This window comes from Pyrgilauda ruficollis, unplaced genomic scaffold, assembly GCF_017590135.1.
Source record: "Pyrgilauda ruficollis isolate IOZ18807 unplaced genomic scaffold, ASM1759013v1 scaffold57, whole genome shotgun sequence".
In the NCBI taxonomy this organism is placed as follows: domain Eukaryota; kingdom Metazoa; phylum Chordata; class Aves; order Passeriformes; family Passeridae; genus Pyrgilauda; species Pyrgilauda ruficollis.
The window spans coordinates 4,434,294-4,456,268 of record NW_024527377.1 but is presented as its reverse complement, the minus strand read 5'-3'; the positions used below and the strand labels follow the sequence as shown (position 1 = coordinate 4,456,268).

The 21,975-nt window shown below is 51.3% G+C and overlaps 1 protein-coding gene across 1 annotated transcript; it reads right to left on the bottom strand.

Annotated features, from left to right (window-relative positions):
• Nucleotides 1-72: 72 nt before the first annotated feature.
• On the bottom strand, nt 73-18,821 carry TCOF1 (treacle ribosome biogenesis factor 1). Its single transcript, XM_041482216.1, has 16 exons — nt 18,817-18,821; nt 16,463-16,605; nt 15,641-15,747; nt 15,017-15,365; nt 14,109-14,194; nt 13,427-13,651; nt 12,576-12,845; nt 8,529-8,703; nt 8,240-8,382; nt 6,192-6,365; nt 5,546-5,777; nt 5,231-5,319; nt 4,300-4,525; nt 2,711-3,301; nt 1,587-1,684; nt 73-1,092 (listed from the first exon to the last, which is right to left on the bottom strand). The coding sequence occupies exons 1-16, from the start codon at nt 18,819-18,821 to the stop codon at nt 1,060-1,062; spliced, it is 2,946 nt and encodes a 981-aa protein (XP_041338150.1). The 3' UTR covers nt 73-1,059.
• Nucleotides 18,822-21,975: the final 3,154 nt, after the last annotated feature.

Sequence of the window (21,975 nt, the reverse complement as noted above, 5' to 3'; positions counted from 1 at the left end):
ACCCACAACATCCTCCAGAGTCAGCCTTGGCCTCCCCCGAAAGCAGCTGAAGAAAAATCTGTTTGTTGTTTCTTATTTTGTATTTCATTAAAAAAAAAAAAAAACCAAACAAAACAACACGAAAACTGATTCTGCCTTGGCTGAGAACAGCTGCTGGACACAACTGTTCAGTGCAACTTCAGGGACATGATAATCACCGCTGTCAGTGTTAGAATAAAAAGGAAACCCAAGAGCTTTCTCTGTAGTAGCAAAAGGACTGACACCACAAGTCACAGGAGGAGAGGAAAAAGGATAAAAGTTTTTCTCAAAAATATAGCTCTGTGGTAAGAGAAAGGGATGGCTGGGTGTCAACAAGGGGAAAAGCAGTTTATGATCTGCTCTGGTCAAACTGCCTCCTCCCATTCCATTTGGAGGGACTATAAACACATCTCTGGGCCTCAGCAGGGCAGGAGGAGGCAAAAAGTTACACAACTCTGTTCTAAAAGTCACAGTTAAAACAAATTATAAATTATTATTTTAAAAAAAGTTGGAATTCTCCAGGTGAGCTTCCTTTTCCTCTCTTCTGATCTTCACCCATAAATCTTTAATCACAGGAATGCGGTACCTTTGGGGAGAGGAGTTAAAAGTTAGGGGTGGGGAGGAGGAGAGCAGCCTTACAGCTGAGCAGAGCGTGGGCAAAGGCATCTGGTCCACTTCCAGGTGGCTACAACATCACCATCTAATTCCCATCACTTTTCCAAGCTCCCTGGGGTCAGCAGGGACAGACAGACACTGCCAGAGGCCACTCATCTCTGCTGGTGACAGAGGTCAGCAACACCCAGGCTGGACATCTCAGCAGCTAAAGAGTTGAGGTCAGACACATCCAGAGAAGCCAGCACATGGCTGCACGACATTCCTCACACTGCTCCACTCCCTGGCCATCTGATCCAAGGCCAGGCTGGCTCAGGGAGCTCTTAGAGGGCACACTGTCTTCCCAAAACTGGCCCAGGAGTTCTGAATGTGGCCAAGGTTACGCCGCTCAGGGTACCAATGGCCCGTCCCCACAGGCCATGTACCTTCTCACAATCCTTCAGGCTCAGCTCCTTTCTTCTTCTAAAATGCAAAGGGGAAAAAACACATCAGTACCATTTGCACCACAAACATGAAGGACCCAGCAAAGCCAGAGAGGCTTCATGGACATGTCCCTGTAGAGGTGGCAGCCACCACAAGGAACATCCTATAGACTCCCTCTGTCAGCCCTTCAAGCCCTTGGGATGGGAGGCAGAAGTCTACCAAGCCCTCAGGAACCCCAGCTTCTGCTGAGAATGAGATGAGCAGGCAGCGGGAGAGCAGCACTTACTCCTTAGACAGGACTAAGTCCTTTGCCACCAAAAAGGTCCCTGGGTTTGACCATTCCAGGGAAAGGAATCTCCTAGGGCAGCAACACAGGAACAAGCCCTTTGAGTCACTCTAACCCTAGCCAAAGGTCAGGGTGTCTTAAGGCTGGCCACAGTGAACTGTAGGCTGCCCTGCACTGCCAGCAAGGCCAGGACATGGCTCTGTTCCTTCTCCTGGATGAGCACCACAGCCCAGGGTGTGACACATACCTTCTTCTTCTTCTTGTGAACCTCAGCAGAGCCATCTGCTACAGACGCCCCTTCCAAAGATGCTTTTTTGCTCTTCTTTTCTTTTCCAGTCTTCTTTTCTAGGAGTGGGAAAGAAAAGCCAACTAAGAGAGGGACTCTGGTATTGTCAGCCTCTAAAACGGAGCACAGACTGATAGGAGCATCTCCAGTAAGATTTTGATCACATCCAAACCTGAGCAAGATTTCCAGAGCAGGAATTAGGTGAAGGCAGAGCTCTACCCACAGGCAGCTGTACCCAGGGATGTTTCCCTAATACCCCTGAGCCAGAACAGCTTGATCCCACCATCTGTGCACACACATGGCTGGAATTACATAGAATTTCCTTCTTTCCATGTCCTGCTGCCCACCTGCTCCAAGGAACTGCTTCAGGGCTGGAGTAGATGGGCACATGCCAGAAATGAGAGCCAGGGGAGCTGCTGAAACAGGGTGGACACGAGGTTCAGCTCAGCACAACTGCTCAAGAGGCTCCACTCATCCCTGGCAAACAGCTCACATGGGGATAATTGACAAGTCTGTCCCCCCCAAAAATAAGGGCTGAGTTTCAGCAGAACAGAAACACCATCAGACCTGGCCCAGTCATTTCATGTCCCCATTCCCCATTTTTATTCAAAACCCAGCAGATCCAGCACAAAACTGATTTGCAGATACAGGCTGTAAAGTTAAAAAATGGCCTTTGGATTAGGGCAGAGAGCAGGCCACTACAGAACAAGAAGCTACAGAAGGGTCAAAAACGACAGGACAAGAGGAAGTAGCCTCAAGTTGAGTCAGGGAAAGTTTAAGTTGAATATTAGGAAAAAATTCTTCACTAAAAGGTTTGTTAAAGTGGTCACCAACCTTGGAGGCATTTGAAAGATGTGTAGGTATGGTATGTGGGGACATGGTTTGGGGATGGGCCTGGGTTAATGGTTGGACTTGATGATCTTAAGACACCTTTTTCAAGCCACATGATTGATTCCATGAGGGAAGCAGCCAAGCAGGAAGCCAATGGGAAAGTTGGTGCTATTTGCAAGGCCATGCACCAGAGGCTGAAAGTGCATCAGCTGCAAGAACCGATTGCAAAGTGGGCCCCAAGTGTAGATGCTTACTTTTAGCTGCTTTTTTCTTTTCCTTGCTGCCTGCCACCTTCTCCAGGTCACCATCTGCTTTCTTCTTTTTCTTTTTGGGTACTTCTTCACTACCTTGCCCTTTCTGTTTCTTCTCCTTGGGCTGCCCCACAGCTCCATCCTCTCCCGCCAGCTTCCGCTTTTGAGACGTTTTCTGCTTCTTGTTCTCTTTGTCTTTGCTCTTGGATGTTTTCACGGCCTTGTCTGCTGTGGAGGATGGTTTCTTTTTCTCCTTTTCTTTTTTCTCCTTTTTATCCTTTTCTTTTTTATCCTTTTTCTTCTTCTTCTTCACTTCCAAGCCCTCTACTGTCTGCACTGCAGGGACTTCTGCAGCAGTGGTGACCTCAGTTTCACTCCCTGAGCTTGGCTGCTGTGACTGTGGGATGGAGGGCAGGGCATGTGATGATGCTGGGGTCACTTGCACCCCTGCTGCCCCAACATTGTTCTCTTTCATTGCCAGGGTTTTCTTCAGTGAGGAAGCTTTGAGGCTGGCATGACCTGGCTCTGTTTTTCCTGCCACCTTCTCTTTGTTGGAGGCTTCTGTAGCTTCCTGCCCTAAAGTGGGGTTGTTTTCTGCAGAAACAGACAAAAACAGAGAAGACAACTCAGGGAGCATTCATTACACAGACTAGTCACAGGAGGATGGAAATATGCATTTGAAGAGGAGCATCCAGTTCTTCTCCCAAAAAAGCTAAACTTGTTGGCATCTGTAGCAGAGTCAGAGAAAGATGCCTCAGCCTGAAGTGAGTGACGACAGACACAAGAGCTTTGGCTGTTTGACAAGATGGGTAAGCATAGATGGAGCAGTTCTTCCCCAAGCCACCATCCCCAGAGTAAGTGGGGGACTTCCCAAGGTGGTGGGGGTCTCCACACTGCCTCCTGCAATCACCACCAATGGCCAAGCCCAGAGCCCATGGCCCTCTTGAGCCCCTATATCGATAGTTCTGACTTCCTCAACAGCCCTTTGCACAATTTCATGATGTGCCCAAGGGACCAACAGACCCATCTGAACTTCTAGAGTGGGCCAGAGTTTATCTGAAGGTGATAGGGTCACACCAGAGCAAAAGCAACATCCATTTGCCAACAAACCAGGGAAATGGTGGGACATTCTGTTTCTCCATGGGTCTCCTCGCTTGCTTCCCCTCCTCTGCTCTCCAGACAAGCAGCAGAGCCCACACAGCCCAAGGGGAGGTTTGAATACCAGCCCTGTGCAGCAGATGTTCTTCAGGCAGTGTTTGAACCTTCCACAGAAGCCAGCAATGCAGTGTGCACTGGCTCTAGGGAGAGCCCTACCTGCTCCTGTTAATTACTGTGGTTAAAGCACATCTTGGAAGAGGCAAAGGCACTGAGCCTTGGAGGCAGCCAGCACAAGCAGGGTGTTGAAGGAGAAGGCTGTGCTGCGGCCAGGGGAGCCAGCAGACGGCAGCAGTGCTCCATGCTGTGGTTCCACGGTAGAGACACACTGGGAACAGGGCCTGTCCCAGTGCCACCCTCCCCAGTGCTACCCCCTGTGCCAGCACAGCTTTGCTCCAGGGCCAAGCAAATTCCCAGCCTTGCCAAAGGAAACCCACCTGCTTTGTGGTTTGCAGCCACCTGGTTGTCATCTGTGTCGGAGTCACTGCTGTCACTGCTTGAGCTGTTGGCCAGGGTTGTTTTGAGGGAGCCCTTGGTGAGGGAGTTTGCAGCACTCTCAGCTGCCTTCCCTGGCCTCAGCTCACTTCCAGGCTGGGGGGGAACCGTCTTTGGTGCCTGGGGTGTTACTGGGGTCTTGCAGACTGGGTAGCCTGTGAGGACGGACTGAAACAGCACAGACACGCTGAGGAGTCACAGCAGGGCAGCCTCCCACACACCAGACACGCAGCTCTGTCTCTGCTATTATCCTCATACTTCAAGTGAAGGGCCCACCTTTGACCACCTGTGGAGCCAGCTCTGAGAGCCCAGGGCTAGCATGAGAGGGGCCAGCACTGACAGACACCAGCTGAGCTGACAGCCTTGAGAGCTGGCAGCCAGAGGTTCTCCTTTGTTCTCACCCAGCAAGGCAGGCGTGGGGGAGGCTCCTGGCCATCAGCGTGCGCCCACGCACACTTAATGCACTGCAGATGTGCTGCACGCCCTGCACGCCACTTACAAAGGGAATTTCATGTCTTGGACAGGGCTTAAGTTACAAACTAAAGTGGGGGAAAAAAATCCCTGCTGCTATTGGCACCGTGCACCAGTTCTGGTTTAACCCTTGCAAGGTACCATATCCTGCTGTCTCTTCTCCCAGGGAAGGCACCATGAACCCTGGACCCAAGGTCTGGCTGCCTGGGGAAGCATTCCAGGTTCAAAAGCTTCTCTCTCTCTGCAATAAGTTCTTGCTTATACCACTGCACTGGAGAACCCCCACTTCTCTGCTGGCCAACCCACCCAACACCCTTTCTGCTATGGCTGAGAATTGTCTCTCAGTCCTATTAAGGAGCCAGCTGCAAGACTTGAGAGGATCCAGCCTGCTCAATACCATACCTGTGATGCTGCATCCTCCTCCTCCTCACTGGACTCTGAGGAGGAGCTGTGGGCTGGCAGGGTCCCTCCTGGTTTCTGTAGGGAGCCTGCTGGAAGAGCAGAGTTCCTCCTGTTAAACCACTGCTGCCTGGGGCTGAGCTCACCTCCCCAGCACAGGCACTGCCACCAAAAGCCCTTCTGCCTCCAAAAAAAGGGGAGTGCTGTGCCAGGCTGGAGAGGAGGAATGCCTCTCCAACCACTGCCAACCTGCCATGGAGTAACAAAAGGCTGTCCCCACCCCAGTAGCACCAAGAGCATCTTCTGGAGAAAACTGACCAGGTTTGGAAGGCTGCTTGGGTGCCTCCTCCTCATCACTGTCAGAGGAACTGCTGCTGTCTGAGGTGTCCCCTGCATGAGTGGGTGGCACAGCCTGGCTTGGCTGGGTGTCCTGTCCTGGCTGCAGGACTGGCTTCTTCGCCTTAGCAGTGGAACTTCCTGAGGTGGCAGTGTTGGCAGGAGGAGCTTTTCCCACAGGAACCGTTTGCTTTTGGATAGAAGCAGCAGGGACCTAGGGAAAGGGAGAAGAAATAGATCTGGAAGGAGGAATAACTAACTGCTCACATCCATGAACTATAAACAGCAGCCCAGAGTAGATGGGCTTGGAGCACCCTGGCCCTTCTTCAGCTGTACTGCTCCAGGTTGTGTCACAGTCAGCCCAAGCCAAGCAGACAACTGTTATCACAAAAGGAAAGAATCAGCCAGCCAGCTGGGAGCCAGGAACAGCAAAAGTACCAGGGGCTACCCTCTGCTCCTCTGCCTCATCTCACGGCAGGATCATTGTGTGAGGACAGGGCAGCCCCTCTCTCCCAGCATCATGAACACATCCCTCAGCTGGGGACGTGGCACCAGCCCCAGACCCCAGCAGATCCATCTTCTCCCTCTCCCCAGGAAGGCTCCCCACCTTGGTCTCCTCCATCATTACCTTTCCTGCCAGCATGTTGTGCTCTGAGGCCTCAGTGCTCAAGCTCTCAGACACTCTGCTCACTGCAGGGACAGCAGGGGTTTTTGTCCCCTTCCCTGAAGGCAGGCTGGCATTTGCCTTTGCAGCCACCATGCTCGAAACTGCAGTTACTTTGACATTCTGCTGGGACAGACTCTAGAAGAGATGAGAAAGAAAATCAGGACAGAGCAAACTTGGAGGGAGAAGATACAGAGGCATACACCAATCCAGCACTAACTTCTAAGCCTTTCCATCATTTTCAGTGCAGCACCAAGACTTTTTGTTTTTTAATTCTCTCCTTTACAAACCAGTTCTGCCTCCCATGAGCCTCTGAGCAAGGCCACTGGCACAGCCAGGAGCAGAAATGAGGGCCAGCACCCCAAAAGTGCCAAAAGCGTTAGCTCAGTGCCCCCCAAGGCACCTACCCTGAGGGCAGGCAAGGGAAATGTGCTGTGCTTGCAGGCTGTGAATCCCTACCCACCGTAGCACCAGCAAGTCTGCAGCTGTACACCTTTGCAGAGGGGGCACTTGGACTCCCTGATGTCTTTTACACTCTAAAAATCACACACCAAGAGTTAACTGGCAACAGAGATAAACAAAGACATCAACCACAGGGAAAATCTGCCTCCAGGTCCACAAGCCAAAAAAGAGATTAGGGGTCAAATTAACCAGAGCAATTTTGTTGCCTCACATTTAAAACCTCCCATCAAACATACCATAAGAAGGGTTAAAAATAGAAAGGCCAGGGGCATGGAAACCAGGCACTGAGGACAGGACCATGACACAAATGCCAGCAGAAGAGGGAGAAGGAGCCACAAAGGAGCACTCAGCCTCCTGGTTTGTGTTACTGACAAGGCTACGTGAGCAGTTCTCCCCCTGCAGATCTCTGACAAGCTGGGCCTTTGTGGGCTGACATTTCCCTCACACATCATCTGGCCTTGGGAAGGAAAAGGCCCTGCTCCGCCGTGCGGAGCCGCCAGCCCAACAAGCTCTCGGCCCTCTCACACAAAGCTCAAGTTACAGCAACTGCATTATTTTATACAATCTCAGTAATATAAACATGCTTTACTCAAGGACTGCTCAGGATGGCAGCATGCCCATCAGCTGGAGGGAGACAGCCTTTCCACTGGCCACAGCCTCAGGCCAACATGGGGAAGGGTTTCCTGAGTGCTTATGATGTCCCCCTCCCAGCAAAGGCATGTGTGGGGTATGAAGTGTGCTTGGCCACCAGGCCCTGGGCTCAGAACACCAGCCAGGCCACCACCACGTGGAACAGCAGCCATGTTCCTCAGTCAGTGGCGTTTTAGATGTGGTTTCTTGGGTTCAAACTGCAGCACAAGTGCAGACACCCCCTGGACAGCTCCACACCAAGGCAGCTCTGACCCCAGGGAGTTCAGCCACAGCTTTGCAGAACTGGCATGGAGACAGAAAGAGACTCCAGTGGGAGAGCTGGGATCAGCTCCATGACACTCAGGGGTGCTCTCAGCACAGATATGGGGTCACCTTCCTTTCTCCAAACCAGAGGCCTGGCTCCTCCAGCTGAAAGGCAGCAAAACTGCTGTGCTACCCTTCATGGCGGATCTGCCATCCTCCCAAGGTTTGTGGAAAACAAAACCAAAGAACTTCAGAGATCTGTGAGGAATCAGGCTGATGGGTTGCCTTGAAGCTACACAGGTCATGGAAAGACTCATCCTGTGAGGATTTGGCTGCTTTTCCAGCCTAAATTCCTGGAGTAGAGCAGAAGGAACAGAGTCCCAGGGAAGGTCTGGGCTTGTGTGTCTACTCATGTTCCTGTCAAAGCACTCACACTCTCCACTGCTCTCACACACTGCAAGATTGCTGTGGCTGAGATGTGCACCCAGGGCTGGGGTCAGCCAGACCCACGGACACAGCTGAGAAAACCTAATCCAGCCAAAGGGAGGCTCCCCTGCACTGCTCACCACCTGCACAACCACCACCTTCCAACTCCAGAGACCTCCTGAACATGCAGCATTAAAGCCTACACAGCCAGTGGGTCAGCAGCTCCTCACCTGGGAAGGGGGGACTATTTCATCCTCTGAATCTGACTCCTCACTGGAATCATCACTGCTGCCCACAGCTGCAGGGGCTGTGGCTGGTGCCGAAGCTGGTGCCTTTTTCACGTTTGTTGGCTGGGGCACAGAATTGGTTTTCACTGCAGGAAAAGTGTAAGAAATTGTCACTGTGAGAAAGAATTGCTCTCTGTGGCTGTCCACAGCAGGAGCTGCTCCACTTGCAGGGGAGAATAAGAAACCCATAAGGATGCAGGTGAGGGATCCTGGCTACTACCAGGCAACTTACCAGCTGGTGGAGGCTGTCTCTGTGCTGCAGGAGACTCCTCTTCACTGTCAGACGAGTCACTGCTCCCACTTTCTGAAACCTGGCTTTTCAAGGTACTGACCACTGCTTTTTCAGGCTGCACAGCTTTAGCAGCCTGGCTCAGGTTGGGAATAGGCTTGGGCTGGTCTGATAACCTCTTAACAAAAGAGAAACACAGGCCCAGAAATGCAGCATTAGTACAGGTGTTGTTTAGGAGTTTAAGTGCAGTTTCAGCTCAGGCTGGGTTTTATTTTACCTTAACAGAGCTGTTACTAACATTCTCACCATCCTTAGTGTGTTATGAGTGGAAGGGGCTTCAGCCACTGCCTGGGCTGGGGTGCTATAGATAGATCCCTCTGAATTTAGCAATCTCCTTCTCACAGAAAGCCCAAGCACATTTTACATGAGCACACAGGCTAATAGTGCTTGTAAGCTTCTAATAGGAATTCTTTCTTGAGACAGAGACACTGGCTGAGGACAGGAGAAGCACTGCAACCCCAAGACTCCCACTCCAAGGAAGCCATTTAAGCACAACCTTGCCACAGTTCAGCGAATCAGAAGGAATTGGGAAGATTTGGGCCATGGCAATTGCAAGATTCAGAGACAGCATTGAAGAAGCTACAGCCCAGAGCTACTAGAGACCTCAGTGTAGACACAGGGCTTACACGAGGGTTGAGAACACAGGGCAGGCAGAGACAGAGTGTGACTCAACCTGGAAGCTGATTTGTCAACAGGTCTAAGAATTTAGAAATCTCCAGACAACAAAACACCTCTGACACTCACTTGGGCTGTGTCTTTTTGCAGCACCTGTCAACACTCAGATGTTCCAGGACAGACCACAAACCACTTTTCCTGCAGTGTCAGCACCAGGAAGCCAGTCACCTGTGCCCCAGATATACAACTGGCAGGTGAGACCCTCTCTCTTCCTGGCCTCTCTCCAAGGGCTGCAGATCCCCCTCCTGCACACTGAAGGTCAGTGGTGGCAGAGGCGAGGAAGTCCTTGTGGAATGATGTGGGAATTTCCTCCCTGCAGATACTCCCCAGGCTGGCAGTGCTCTGCACCCGCTCATTTACTCCACTCGTGGCTCATCTCCGGGCTGCTCTGCCAAGGAGTACATCGTGTTTGCCAGGGCAGGCAGGCCCTGTGCACCCTGCATGTGATGCCAGCCTGTTTTGGTGCTCCATGAGGGATTCCTGCCCAGCTGCACCATCCCTGCTATGCTGTTAATGCAGTGATACCCCCACAGCCCACAGCAGAGAGCATCAGCTCCTTTCGGGAAGACCAATCCTACTGTGCTTCCTGGCACAGCCCTGCCATGGGCTGCCATTGGGGCACTGCTTATCATCTCCAAGCCAAACACTAAACAGACAACAGCATCTGCATGTTTATCCCATTACAGAACAGCTCTCTGAACGAGCCAAGCATATTTTGACTCTGGTTAGAGAAACAGAAACCTCCACGAGTGCTTGGGGAGGGGGACCGCAAATCTCACTTCTCTGTTTTGTTTTGATACCAGTGAGTCACAATCTCCAGGAGAGAGGCCAGCTTTGCAATGCTGAAGAGACACAAGTACTTGAAGCAGTCAGAAGAATTCACACACACTGCTCTGAACGTGCTAACTCCTCTCTGCTGCTCTGAACACTGCTGTGCAAGGGAAGAGCTTACCAAGATCAGAGCCCACTGAGTTTTAAGTGCTTTATAGCAACGGTCTGGCTTCTCCCTCTGTGTGGATGCACAGCACAGGGCTGCTCCATTTCCTAACTTAGCAATGGAGTGGGAAAGAGCTGCCACGCAGGGGCATCATAACACAGAAAGAACATAACAGAAACCACCATAAGGTTTACACAGCCTCAGAACTTCCTGGGAGGCAGCCAAAGTCCATCCATCCACATCAGACGGATGACAGTCTCAGGTGGGATTTGGCCAACAGCACAGCCAAGTTACATCCAGGGAGCAGGTAACGCAGGCAGAGAGCTCCTGACAGCTTGAGAGTCACAGGTACTGAAGTAACTCAGAGAGGAGGAAAATAACTCAAGAGGAAATCATTTTTCCTGCTCCCTCTCCAGCCCCCAAAGCAGGAGCTGCCTGTGGCTCAGTGAGTGTGATGACTCAGCTCCTGCACAACCCATCTGCCACTCGCTGGGTCCATTTGCATCCTGCAGCGCTGCATGACAAGAGGAGGAACAACACTGAGCCACGTGCTGGGAGCACGTTGTAAAATCACACTCCAGCACTGCCTGTGTGAGCACTGCCTGTACCAGCACTGGGACCAGCACCTCAGCTGTGTCATGGCCCAGACAAGGGACAACTGCCACCTGCACAGGAGAGGGAACAGCATTCAAGGAGGAAAAGAGACCCTCTGTCTCCTGGGAGATTTGGCCTCTCCCCACGCAGCCTGCAGTCCAAGATTAAAAGTTGCTGGCACAACTTCTGTCAGCACAACCCACGCGGGTTTTCCTGGGATGCTCAAGGAAGACACGGGTTCCCAACACATGGATGCACGTGTATCTCACACCCACTCCTTGCAAACAGAAGCCAAAGCCTGTCTATAGAGGGCTCAAGTGCCACCTTTGGCTCAAAACACTCAGGAAAGAAGGAGCAGAGCAAAATTAGCAGTTCCAAAAGAAAAGCAGCTCACAGCACCTTTAAGGTCAGACTGTCCCCCATCACCATTCCTTTCCACCCAGAATATGCAAACACCTTGTCAACTTCTTTGACTAAATATTCCCGAGTCTTCAGGGGTAAACATACCAATTAAGCAGTGCAATTTAGGCATGATGTTCATTTTAATTGTGCTAATCCACCCCCACAGAGAAAGATGAAGCAGCTTCCAATGCTCTGTATCTGTTTGGATCTTGCACAGAAGCCAGAGGAAGTTGCAGGATACAGTAAGTCAGTGGTTAGCATATGCCCAAGTAGCAGATGGTGAGGAATGAGCTAAGAAGAGTTTGACTGGGAGGACAGGACGGTGGACACAGCTAAGCCCAATGGTTTATCTTCAGGCTTCACTCATGGTCCCAGACTGCAGGTTACTAACACGGGAAGGAACAGCCTGTATAGCAAAAATAGAGCTTCCTTTATGACAGGCTTTTCCTGGCTCACTCTGGCTGTGGAGGGTAAATGTCAGCTTGCAAGAGGGAAGATGCTTAAGTGGTTAAATCAGCAGGTAAAACTTGCTGTTGAAAGCTTCACAGAATCAACACTGGAGAACAAAAACCTACCCCAGCACATAAACCCTGCTAAAATGGACAAATCTCAATGGTTTTACAGTGGGACCTCATGGTACAGCCATCAAATAGCTGCTCCTGTCACCTAGAGCTGAATCCTCACATATAATCAATCATGCAGGAAGAGAGCAGCACAGAGCTAACTGTGAGAGAAACATCCCCCTCCACCCACCTTAGCAGACCAAGGCTATGAAGACAAAAATGCAGAGCCTCGCTGGCTCCTGCCTGTCAATAGTCAAAGAATGTGTTGACAAAGAGCCTCCATGCAAGGACACGTGAGGCTCTACCCCCAGCTTCCCTTCCTCCCTTGCAGACAGTAAGGCTGCACCTCCAAAAGACTGCTCTCAGGGCACTTTCTGAAGGCCCCTCCAACTCAGACTTGAGGCAGAAGGTCTCAATACAATGTGCCTTGGGATGCTCTCAGGAAAGGATTTGCACCCCTTTGAGTTTAGCCACCTGAGCCCATTGTGAGCTCCCAGTCCTTCTCCTTTGGTTTGAGAACTCTGACCAAACCCCACAAGAGAGCCAAGACAAAGACACCTGTGACCCTGCACACAAGGCCACTCCACAGGGGCAGAGCAAGAGTGAATAGCAGGTATCAAACAATTTGCCTCCCACCTCCTCTGGTACAACTGTGTGAGAAGAGTGAGGCTGTACTTGCCTCCAACTAGGAAGATCCTCCTCTCCAAGGGACTGAGAAACAAGGCACTCCTGTGTTTCAAGATCAGTGGCAGCATTTAAGGGATAAACACTTGTCTTGCATACTCCATCCCTTGGCACTGGGCTGAATGCAGCACCTACCTTCTGGCTGATGGGCACAGGGGGGTCCTCCTCTTCACTGGCTGACGAGGCAGAGCTCTCCACTGGCTTTATACTTTCAGCAGGCTTCGTGGGAGCAGCAGTCCTTCCCAGTGAGGTTTTAACCTGCTTCAGCACTGTTGGTTTTGGTGCTGCCTTCCCTTGAGACAGTGGAAGTGTTTTTGCTGGAGCTGTTTTGACAGAGGGAGATGCTGCTGGTGTAGGTTTCACCGGGGATGGGACGGCCTGGGAGGATTTTGGAGGTGGCTTTGTCTGGACAAGATATGAACAGAGTGAAATAAGGCAAATCCCACAGCAGCATAATTCATTTGCTCAGACTATAATCAAAGGAAGAAATTTCAGAGCCCCCCAGGAAAGGCAAACCCTGAAGGAAGGTTATTGACTGGCAAGACACAAGGAATTCTTTCATCTAGCTTTCTTTCATCAGTCTGCTGCTACTAGCAGTTCCCCCCAGTGAGGTACAAGGCAGCACTTTGCACTCTCCACAGTAGGGTAGCTGAGCTGCACTATAGTTTGACAAATTAGACACTATTTATTGCAATTTATACCTGAGAAGCAAATTCCACCATGATAATTTGCCTCTTCAGGTAGGAAAAGAATCTCTGTTTTTTTTTTCTTTTAAAAGTACTGATGGATTTTTCTAAGAAAGGCACAATGGATTGATTAAAGCTCCCAGCAAAGACACGGAGGTGCCTTTTAACACCTCACGCCTCCTTCCTCCCACCCCCACCATGACTTTGCTACACACTACATGCTTTACAAAATTTTCTTTTCACTGCAGTTCCTAGCCCTGAGAGGCATGCAAGAAGAGGGAGGATCTCAGAGACACGCACTTGGGTTACCAGTGGATGTTTTTCATCTTCACTGTCTGAGGAGCTGCTGCTCTCTGATGTGTCATTGGGCTGTGCAGCCCCAGGAGCTGCTGTTGATGTGCGTTTGGCCTGGCTTGCTGCCAGTGCTGTTTGCTTCACTGCGTTCTTCTTCAGGGACACTGGAGCAGCAGGTGCACTTTTCAGAGGTGCTGCATTAGACTGCACTGTTTTCACAGCTGCCTTGGCCTGGGAACAGGGGGAACAAAAGGGAACAGGAGAGTCAGGTAACACCTCGGAAGAAAACAGCTGAAAGCTCTAACTGCATGGAATCTGTTTTAAAGCCAGCTACCTTGCTAATTTTGACCAGGACAGGCCTTTTCAGACCCATGAGCTGTGGCATATCTGAAGCAAGTCACTTTCTCCATGGACTGCCTGCTATATCCAACAAATTGCATACTAATCACCTCCTACAGATCCAAGGATCTCCCTCAGGCACTAGAAAAAACTGGAATAGAATAGTTGATGTCGGGAGGGTGTAGTGGGGCTCTCAGCCACATAGCATGTGCTCTGGCCTTGGGTTTGGGAAACTCACAAACCCAAGGCAAGGGATGCTGTCAGAATACAGCACTGCAGCATTTCCTCTCTTCTTCAAAAGAAGGGAAGTGATTTCCTAGGGACAAAGAATCCATGCTGGAGAGGTTACCTGGATGGCTGGAATTATCAGCTCGTCCTCAGAGGATGTGTCCTCACTTGATTCCTCACTGCTGCTCTCAGCCCCAGCTGCCGGCTCTGAAACACAAGTGAGATGTCACAGCTGCTGCCTGCTCTGAGCCCCAGAGCGTGATGCTAATGTGGCTTTTGAAGTCAGGGAAGCAAAACAAGCCACAGAGATGGCTAAGGGGATTTGCAGGGAACAGGACCTAGCCTTGCTGAAAACATCAACAGCCTGCTGGGAACAGCTTCTCCAGACAAATGCTGGCCCACAAACACCTTCCTTGAGTGCAGGCAAAGATGGGAAATGCTTCCTGGCCACCCTCTAACCCTATGGGGTGCTGCCCAGCCACACACAACCCCCTGCAGGGGCACCCAGCCTGGCTGGGCCTCCTCTGGATTAGAGCCAAGGGGAGGATCATTTCCAGAACTTCAATGATCTGTTTCTCACCCTCCTCCTCCAACACACACAGACACACTTCAAAGCATTTAAAGATTTCCCTGAAGACTTCAAATCCCAAAACAAATCACTTTGCAATTGGGAATAAAGAGAAAACACTGGAGGGCCTTTCCATAAAGCTGAAAGTATCAGCAGTATTAGTACTGCACCTCCTCCGGACATGCTACACTGTTAGCCCCAACCCCTGGGTATGTGCTGGGTGCTGCCAGACATCTTAGCACAGGATCTGCTGCTTGAAATGGGAGCAAGCATGCTGGATTCATCCCACGGAGCTCCAGAGCTGGCTGCTTTGCAATGTTCTAGCAGCCTCCCCAAGGAACAAGCATCACTCCGAGCTTTCCAGCAAGGGAGCTGAAAGGAACATGCTGAAGGCACGTCTCTGATCTAATCTGCAAGAGCTGGAGCTCACACACATCTACACCACCCTGCAGGCTCCTTACCCAATTTGGGGGCTGGGGCCTTCACAGCCGGCGTCTCCTCTTCCTCCTCGCTCTCGGACGAGGAGCTGCTGCTGCTGCTGGAAGTCTCCGGTGCTTTGGTCGTTACTGGTGCTTTGCTTTGTCCTACTTTGGCCGCAGCTGCTGTGACATGTCCAGGCTTCCCAGGACCAGGCAGTTTCTGGGCCTTGGCTGGGGCTGTAGCTGCAGCTGGGGCATTGGGCTGCTGCTTGCTAGAGAGCACAGTTCTGTCAGCAGCAGACAGCCCTTCTGCTCTGCCTGCTGGGGCAGCGGGCTTGAGAGGAGAATGCAGGGAGTTGGCAGCTTTGCCACCCACCACAGCTGCTGTCACCTATGGGAAATAAAGGAACTTAGAAAGCTACACATGGATGGGGAACTAAACTGGAGACAATGTACCTGCAACAGTAATGTGGCAGCAAGGTAAGCCATAGAGATCTTCAAGGCAGCTTCTGGGGGACAGATATCTAAGAAAAGGCTATGGCAGCATAGAAGGGTCATTTAAACAAGATTTCCACCCCAGGACACAGTTCTACACATGCTGAGGAGTCTGGGACAGTCCTGGCCTCAGAGTACCACCAGCCTTCAAAGCCAGGAACATTGCCTTACCGTCACTGCGCCTTTCCCAGGCAGATCCTCCTCTTCTGACGAGGACTCATCTTCCTCACTGCTTTCTATATTCACTACCGAGTTTGTGGCCACAGAAAGGCCGGCTGCTGCACAGGAGAGAGCCACAGAGCAGCTGTGTGAGTGTTTCTCACACCAACAGGGTCTCTGGTTTGCAGGAGGGCCCCAGCAGCAGGGCAGGGTCCCATCTGCACACCTGACCCAAGACCATCCCCACTGCTGTCCCCATGACAGGCAAGTACTTTGCTCCTCCACCCATCCCTCTCCCAGCCACCAAGACAGGGAATCTTTCAAGATCTGCACTTTTCTAAAGGCTGGTCTACAGCAGATCAGATTGATCTGCCAAAATATATCAGACACAAGTGTTTGTTAGACTCTGCAAGCCAACACCTCCCACATCAGCTGCACACAAGATCTATCCCCACCTCAGACACAGGACACTGGCCTTCCAGGCCAACTATCAACACCTTCCCTGACCCATCACACAGGCCTGCCTTTGCTGGCCCAACACACACCTGGGACCATCTAGAAGGTGCTCCACAGTGGGCAGAAAGAGGTTCCCAAAGCTTCATCTGAGCAGCAACAACCATCCCTCCCCAATGAATCATAACAGGCTTTTTCTAGCTTCAGCAGACATCTGTGCTCCTCAGAAACTCCACATGAGAAGGGGGTGCTAAATTAGTTGTCCTATTTTTCAAATAGCCATCACTTTAGAAGCATTTTCTCCAGCCAAGCAAGCTGGGCTGCTCCTACACAAGTCTCCAGTCCTATCCTGTTGACTCCAGGGAGATAAAAGGCTCCTACCATTTGCAGCTTTTGCCTTCTCTTTCTCATCCTCTTCTTTCTCTGAGCTCTCAGAGCTGCTCACGGGATCAGGAACTCTGATCTTTTCTGGGATTGCTGCCTCCTCATCACTCACATTTCTTCTCTTGGAATTTGGTGGAGTTCTGAGGGAAGACAATAGGTGTCAAAATGGGGAAAAATATCTCAAACAAATTAGAATATAATTATTCATTTACTCTCAGATCAGGCTCCAACCTAAGAATAGGCAGTGCAATTTCTCTGCAGAGGAATTCCTAAGGGGGTGGGAAATACTTCTCTAACCTCCAAGGGACATCTCCAGTCCTCAGTAAACTTCCAAGAGCAACATATTCCTGCAACACTCAGGAGAAATACTGAGCCTAGATGATTTTTCTGTGCCCTAGGCAGACTCCTTCTTACTTTAGCAGAGAAATAAAAACATACACAGTCAGGCTGGTGCTTGACAGAAGGTATCCTACAGAATAAATTCCTTCTCCAGGGGCTACGGCTACAGCCTCAGAGCAAGTATAGCCTCAGGGTTAGTGCAGATATCACCAAAACACCAGGTCCTGGCATTCCACAGGCCAATCAATTCCAGGAGAAGCCAGTCTAAAGGGCACAAATGCCATTTGAACTGGTGCTCCCAAGTCAAAAGGGCAGGAAAGTCAGGTTGCAGAGAGGTTTAAGAAAGGAAGTGGCTGGACCTACAGAAGAAGTGTTAGAAAAAGAGGAGGAAGACGCCACATAAGTATTAAACACTTGAGCTGCTCAATTGGCTTAAAACATTAAGCTGGAAAAAGATTTCTCTAGGCTCTAAATCCTACCTGTACCAGAAGAGATGATGTGGTTAAAGTTACCCATGTTTTCATTTGAGAATTAAAGACAACACATTTCCTTTATTACAAGGGTAACATGGGAACATGCTGCTGTGACTCACATGCAATGCTTCTAAGCCCTGGGAGACACAGTTATCAGAAGCAAATATCCTCACTTCTGGGCCAGTTTAGCTCATTTTATTTGTTCATCTGTTTTAAAAACAAGATTAGTTTAACAATTTGGTGAGTAAAGACTGTGCTTGGTGTCAGTGTTCTGGCAGCACAGCTGTAACAGCAAGTTTTGTGCAAGCAGGCAAAGCCAAAAGCACGTTTGCTCTTAGAAAGTCCTGTAACTACTCCAATAGTCCTTTTAATAAAGCAACAGGGCAGCCCCCACAGGCAGCTCTGATCCTGCAACCATCCTGATCCAGTGGTAGCTGACAGCACAGCAGACTGATGTGAGAATTTGTTGTGAGTGACCAGGAGCTCAGGGATACCCTGTGAGGGGAAGAAATCTTGTCTGCTAGCACTGTCCCTGTGGACTCTGGTACATCTGAGGCCTGCAGGGCTCAGTCTGCTCCTAGGGCTGAGCTGGACCAGCTTTCCCCAGCTCCCAGGCACCCTTCCACCCCCTCTCTGCATCCTCCAAGTGTAAATGCAGCTCTGGTGGAAGGACACTTCTGGAACTGCAAGTCTCAGCTTTAGGCTCATTCTGGAAGTTTCTGGAGAACAGCACCAGGAGTGGCCTTGGTGAGAAGGGCAAGAGCCACAGGGAAGACTAAGGAAGGACATTTTTGGGCCAAAAGCCTATGAGAACAGGATGTGATAAAGACAGCTCACTGACAGGAGCATTCCAGGTAAAGATACTGGCCAACACATCCCTCATTCTGACTCCCAAGCGGGCAGAACTCAGACCAGGAATAACAGATGACTTTGTGGGGCAGGACCAGGACAGAAGGGTGATGCCAAAGAAAGAGGAATTAAACCTGCAAATGCCCTGTTGCCCCTCAAGTTTAAAAGCAACAGTGTCTGGGAGGGTTTCCTGCAGCAGGCAGGACAACCAGCACGTGGGAAGGTCACCATCAGCACCCATGAGAGCAACAATCTGCAAGAGGGAGGAACTGCAAACCCATTTCTATGCTGCTACACCCTCATCTAGATCCAGCCTTTGTCCTGCTCAGGTATGGAGGACAAGAGCAAGGGGGCCACCACGGGGGGGGACCAGGTGGGGGGGGGTTTGTCACCTCAGGGGGGTCGGCCCGGGGGAAAGGGGGAGGAAGAAGGAGGAGATGACCCCAAGGGGTCTCTCGTGCCGCCTCGGTGGGAGATGGGGAGAACGGAAGGGCGTGGGGGGGGTTCGCCCCCTGGGGGTCTCTCACATCCCCTGGGCTGGGGTCTGGGACAAAGAGGAGCGGGGGTCCCTTCACGGCGGGCCCGCATGTCGCTCTGGCGGGGCATGGGTGAGCAGGGAAAGGGCGGCTCCACGGCGGCTGCCTCCACCGCCCTGGAGCGGGATGGAGAGCAGGGAAAGCGGGGGCTCACCCCATGGCCGGAGCCGGGCCCCTCACGGCCCTGGGCGGGCAGAGAGCGGCGGGGCAAGGACGAGCCGCCCTCAGCGCGGGGGGCACACCCGGGCTGCTGCGGCAGCGCCATATGTAATTCTAAATATTTCAGAGCCCTCTCCCATAACATTCATCCAAAGTGCTCTGAAGGCGAATCCTCAGAGCTGATTTAGTGCTGAGTGGACTTTGAGCTGCTTGGAAGAGCCACACTGGCGTTTGTGGGGCTTAAATAAGCAAAGGGCCGGAGGGAAGAAGCTGCTCCTGATGCAGAGCAGCTGTTGGAGAGGGGCTGCCCCCCCAGCACCCCTCACCCCGTGCTGATACTTTCCAGGAAAAATCTGGCTCCCATCACTTTGGCAGGGGTTTATTTTTGGAAGGTTTAATAATGTCCGTGGTGTGCCTGTCGCTCATTCAAAATACAGACCCTGTATTTGTATTCATAGGCAGGATTAAATATAAAACTGGCCTGGCTCCAGCTGGCTCTTACACCGAACGTCTTTGACACCAGCATGGTCCAAGGCTGCAAAGGCACAGTCCAGGTGGCAGTTTTACAGCTCCTGTAAATGAATTGCAGACCTGGACAGCCCTTTCTGGGTCTGACCTCCCCCTGCTCGAGTGGTCACTGCAGCATGGCACAAATGTGGCCTCAGCACACACCGTGACGGGGTGGCTGCACCACGAGCTGTCCCAGCACAGCTCCGGCTGCTCTGAGGTGACCTGAGGCACAAAGTCTCAGCTGGTGGGCTGGTTTGTGGCCCTGCCTGGAGAGGAAAAGCCAGATGAAGCCTCCCAGGGCAGAGAGGAGAGACGGGTGTCTCCTGGGGAGGCTGTGGATGGGGTTGAGTGGACAGAGGCAGCCTGAGGGTGCTGTTCCTGTCCTCTGAAAGTGAGGTTGGGTGCAGAGTGAGCCCCTGGAGCCCAAAAAGAGCACTGTCTTTTTCATATCTCTGCAGGGATAAGGATGAACAGCTTTGGACCTACTTTGACATGGTCTGGAATGGCTTTATACCTCCAGGAATTGCTCAGTTTGCTTTGATTATTTAAAGAAAATAATCCCAAATCAGAACACTAACCCAGCAGCCTGGTGATTAGAGGAGCTGCTGCCCCGGGCTCAGGGTCTCTCCTGGGCAGTAAAACTCTCCAAACATCTTGAAACAAATGTCAACTATTACTGAGGCTTGTGTGGTGCAGGGAATTGCAAAAGCACTGTTTGGAGAGGTCTGCGAGAGGGTGGATGGGACATTAGCACTGGGAGGGTGGCAGGTGACCAGATTAGCAAGTCATCAAGATGCCAGCAGAGACACAAAGGAGGGCAGCACCTCCTGCTAACCAGCAGGGGTGGGACAATGCAAGGAGACCCTCAGGTCAGGTAGGGCAGGAGGGAGAGCACAGCTCTGCAGGATGGGGCTGGAGACCTTCTGCCAGCCCAGCTTTTCCAGAGCCCTCTGATCTCCCCCGTGCCAAGGGGATTCTTTACAAGGTGCCCGGGGAAAGCAACCCAGCATTTGGGTGCCAGGAATGCAACAGGCCTCTGCTCTGCTCCATCTTCAGGCCTCCCCTGTTCTCCCGTGGCTCAGGGCACACATGCACTAGGAAGCATAAAGGGTTTGGCTTTGACCAACTTCAATAAAACGTGGAAGGGAGGAAGATAGATGGGCACAGATGGGAGGAAACGCTTCACAAGAGACTGCTTGAGAAAGGCAAATAGAGGATGTTAAAGTTCTGAGCACCCATGTGCAAATGGCTTGAAAAATTGATTCCATTTTCCCCCTGCCCCCACCAGGTATCTCCTCACCGGTCTGCAATAGTTCAGGGTCACCTGAGTCCAAAGCTTCATACCCTCCAACCACGAATATGCTCCACAAACCTCAGCACAGGGCCTGGGAATAACACAACCCACTTGAATGAAGAAATCTGAAAAAAAATAATATGTGTGCTTCACCACAATTACAGGTAAAGAACGTATTTGAGGTGGTTAGTAAACATGTCAAAAAATAAATACAGCTATTCAGTCAGCAAACAGCTGCATGATTATAACCAGGAAAATCTACCCCAGCCCAAAACCAGCTGAGACCCAACAACATGCGCTTATTAAGGAGTGGTATTTTATTTTGTGTGCACATTTTTTTGAAGGAGGTTGAAAATATTTTGCCCACTCTTTATTTTAGGAAGGTGAAATGTCCCTGGTGGATTTCAAAAGCCAACCTCTCGGGTATGTGTTCCCCATGCCAAGACACTGAGTCACGAAGGGATCGGAGGAAGCTGTTGGAAGTCCAGACAGGGATAAAACAGCTGTAATTGAGGAGCCAGCTCAGCTCCGTCTGCTAATAACCACACAGCCCTTCCCTGCCCTCAGCCTACAAGCTGAGGTCTTTGCTTGCTGCCACTTTCACAGGCTCCCTGGTTGTTGCTTGGGGTCAAACTTGTCCACACCTATTCCGTTCTGAATGACTGCTTGTGTCCCAGCCAAGCCTGGGGTCAGGGACTGTGCCTGCAGGCTGGGGAGCTCTGTCCTTCCTGGTTTTTCCCAGCAGGAGCTGACAGCCCCCAGGCACGTCTGCAGGACCCTTGGGCTTGCAGGGACACATTGCTGCTCTCCAGGCTTCAGGTCTTTGTCCACCCTGGCACATCATGTGTGGTAGCAGTGTGTGACACATCTCCTGTCATTCTCTTGCCTTTTGTTTGGTGCACGTGGGGTTGCTGATGCCTGCTGAGGGCTTGCAGAATGAAGGGACTGTGATCTGTAGGGATCATGGGGCAGGGTGGTACACAGTATGTGTGGGGTCTAGATGTGGGAAGGTCCCAAGTTGTTTGCCCAAGGAAGTTTCTGCTTCTGACTGCTGGTGTTTACATCACGGTGGTGGAGCAGGGACAAGAGGAAAGGTGCTCTGGTCGCTCCTCAGCTGCAGCAGCTCCTTGCCTGACATGTTTCATGGCTGCTGATCCCATCCAGAACATGAGCTGCAGGCACGATACTCCTTCTGCCTCAGCTCCAGAGCAGGGCGGGATGGGTGGCCAGGGACAGGACCCCCAACAAGTAACTGATGTGTCCCATGGATCAGAGCACTGACTGAAACTGCAAGTCATGTTTAGAAGGCTAATCTTCATGGCCCAGTTCAGAAGCTGAGCTGAATTTCCC

Excerpts from the sequence above, each read along its gene's own strand:
- TCOF1 (XM_041482216.1), bottom strand. Across the intron at positions 3,302-4,299 it reads GGCTGCAAACCACAAAGCAG|AAAACAACCCCACTTTAGGG; the intron begins GTGGGTTTCCTT and ends CTGTTTCTGCAG. Across the intron at positions 1,093-1,586 it reads TTCACAAGAAGAAGAAGAAG|AAGAAGAAAGGAGCTGAGCC; the intron begins GTATGTGTCACA and ends TTTGCATTTTAG.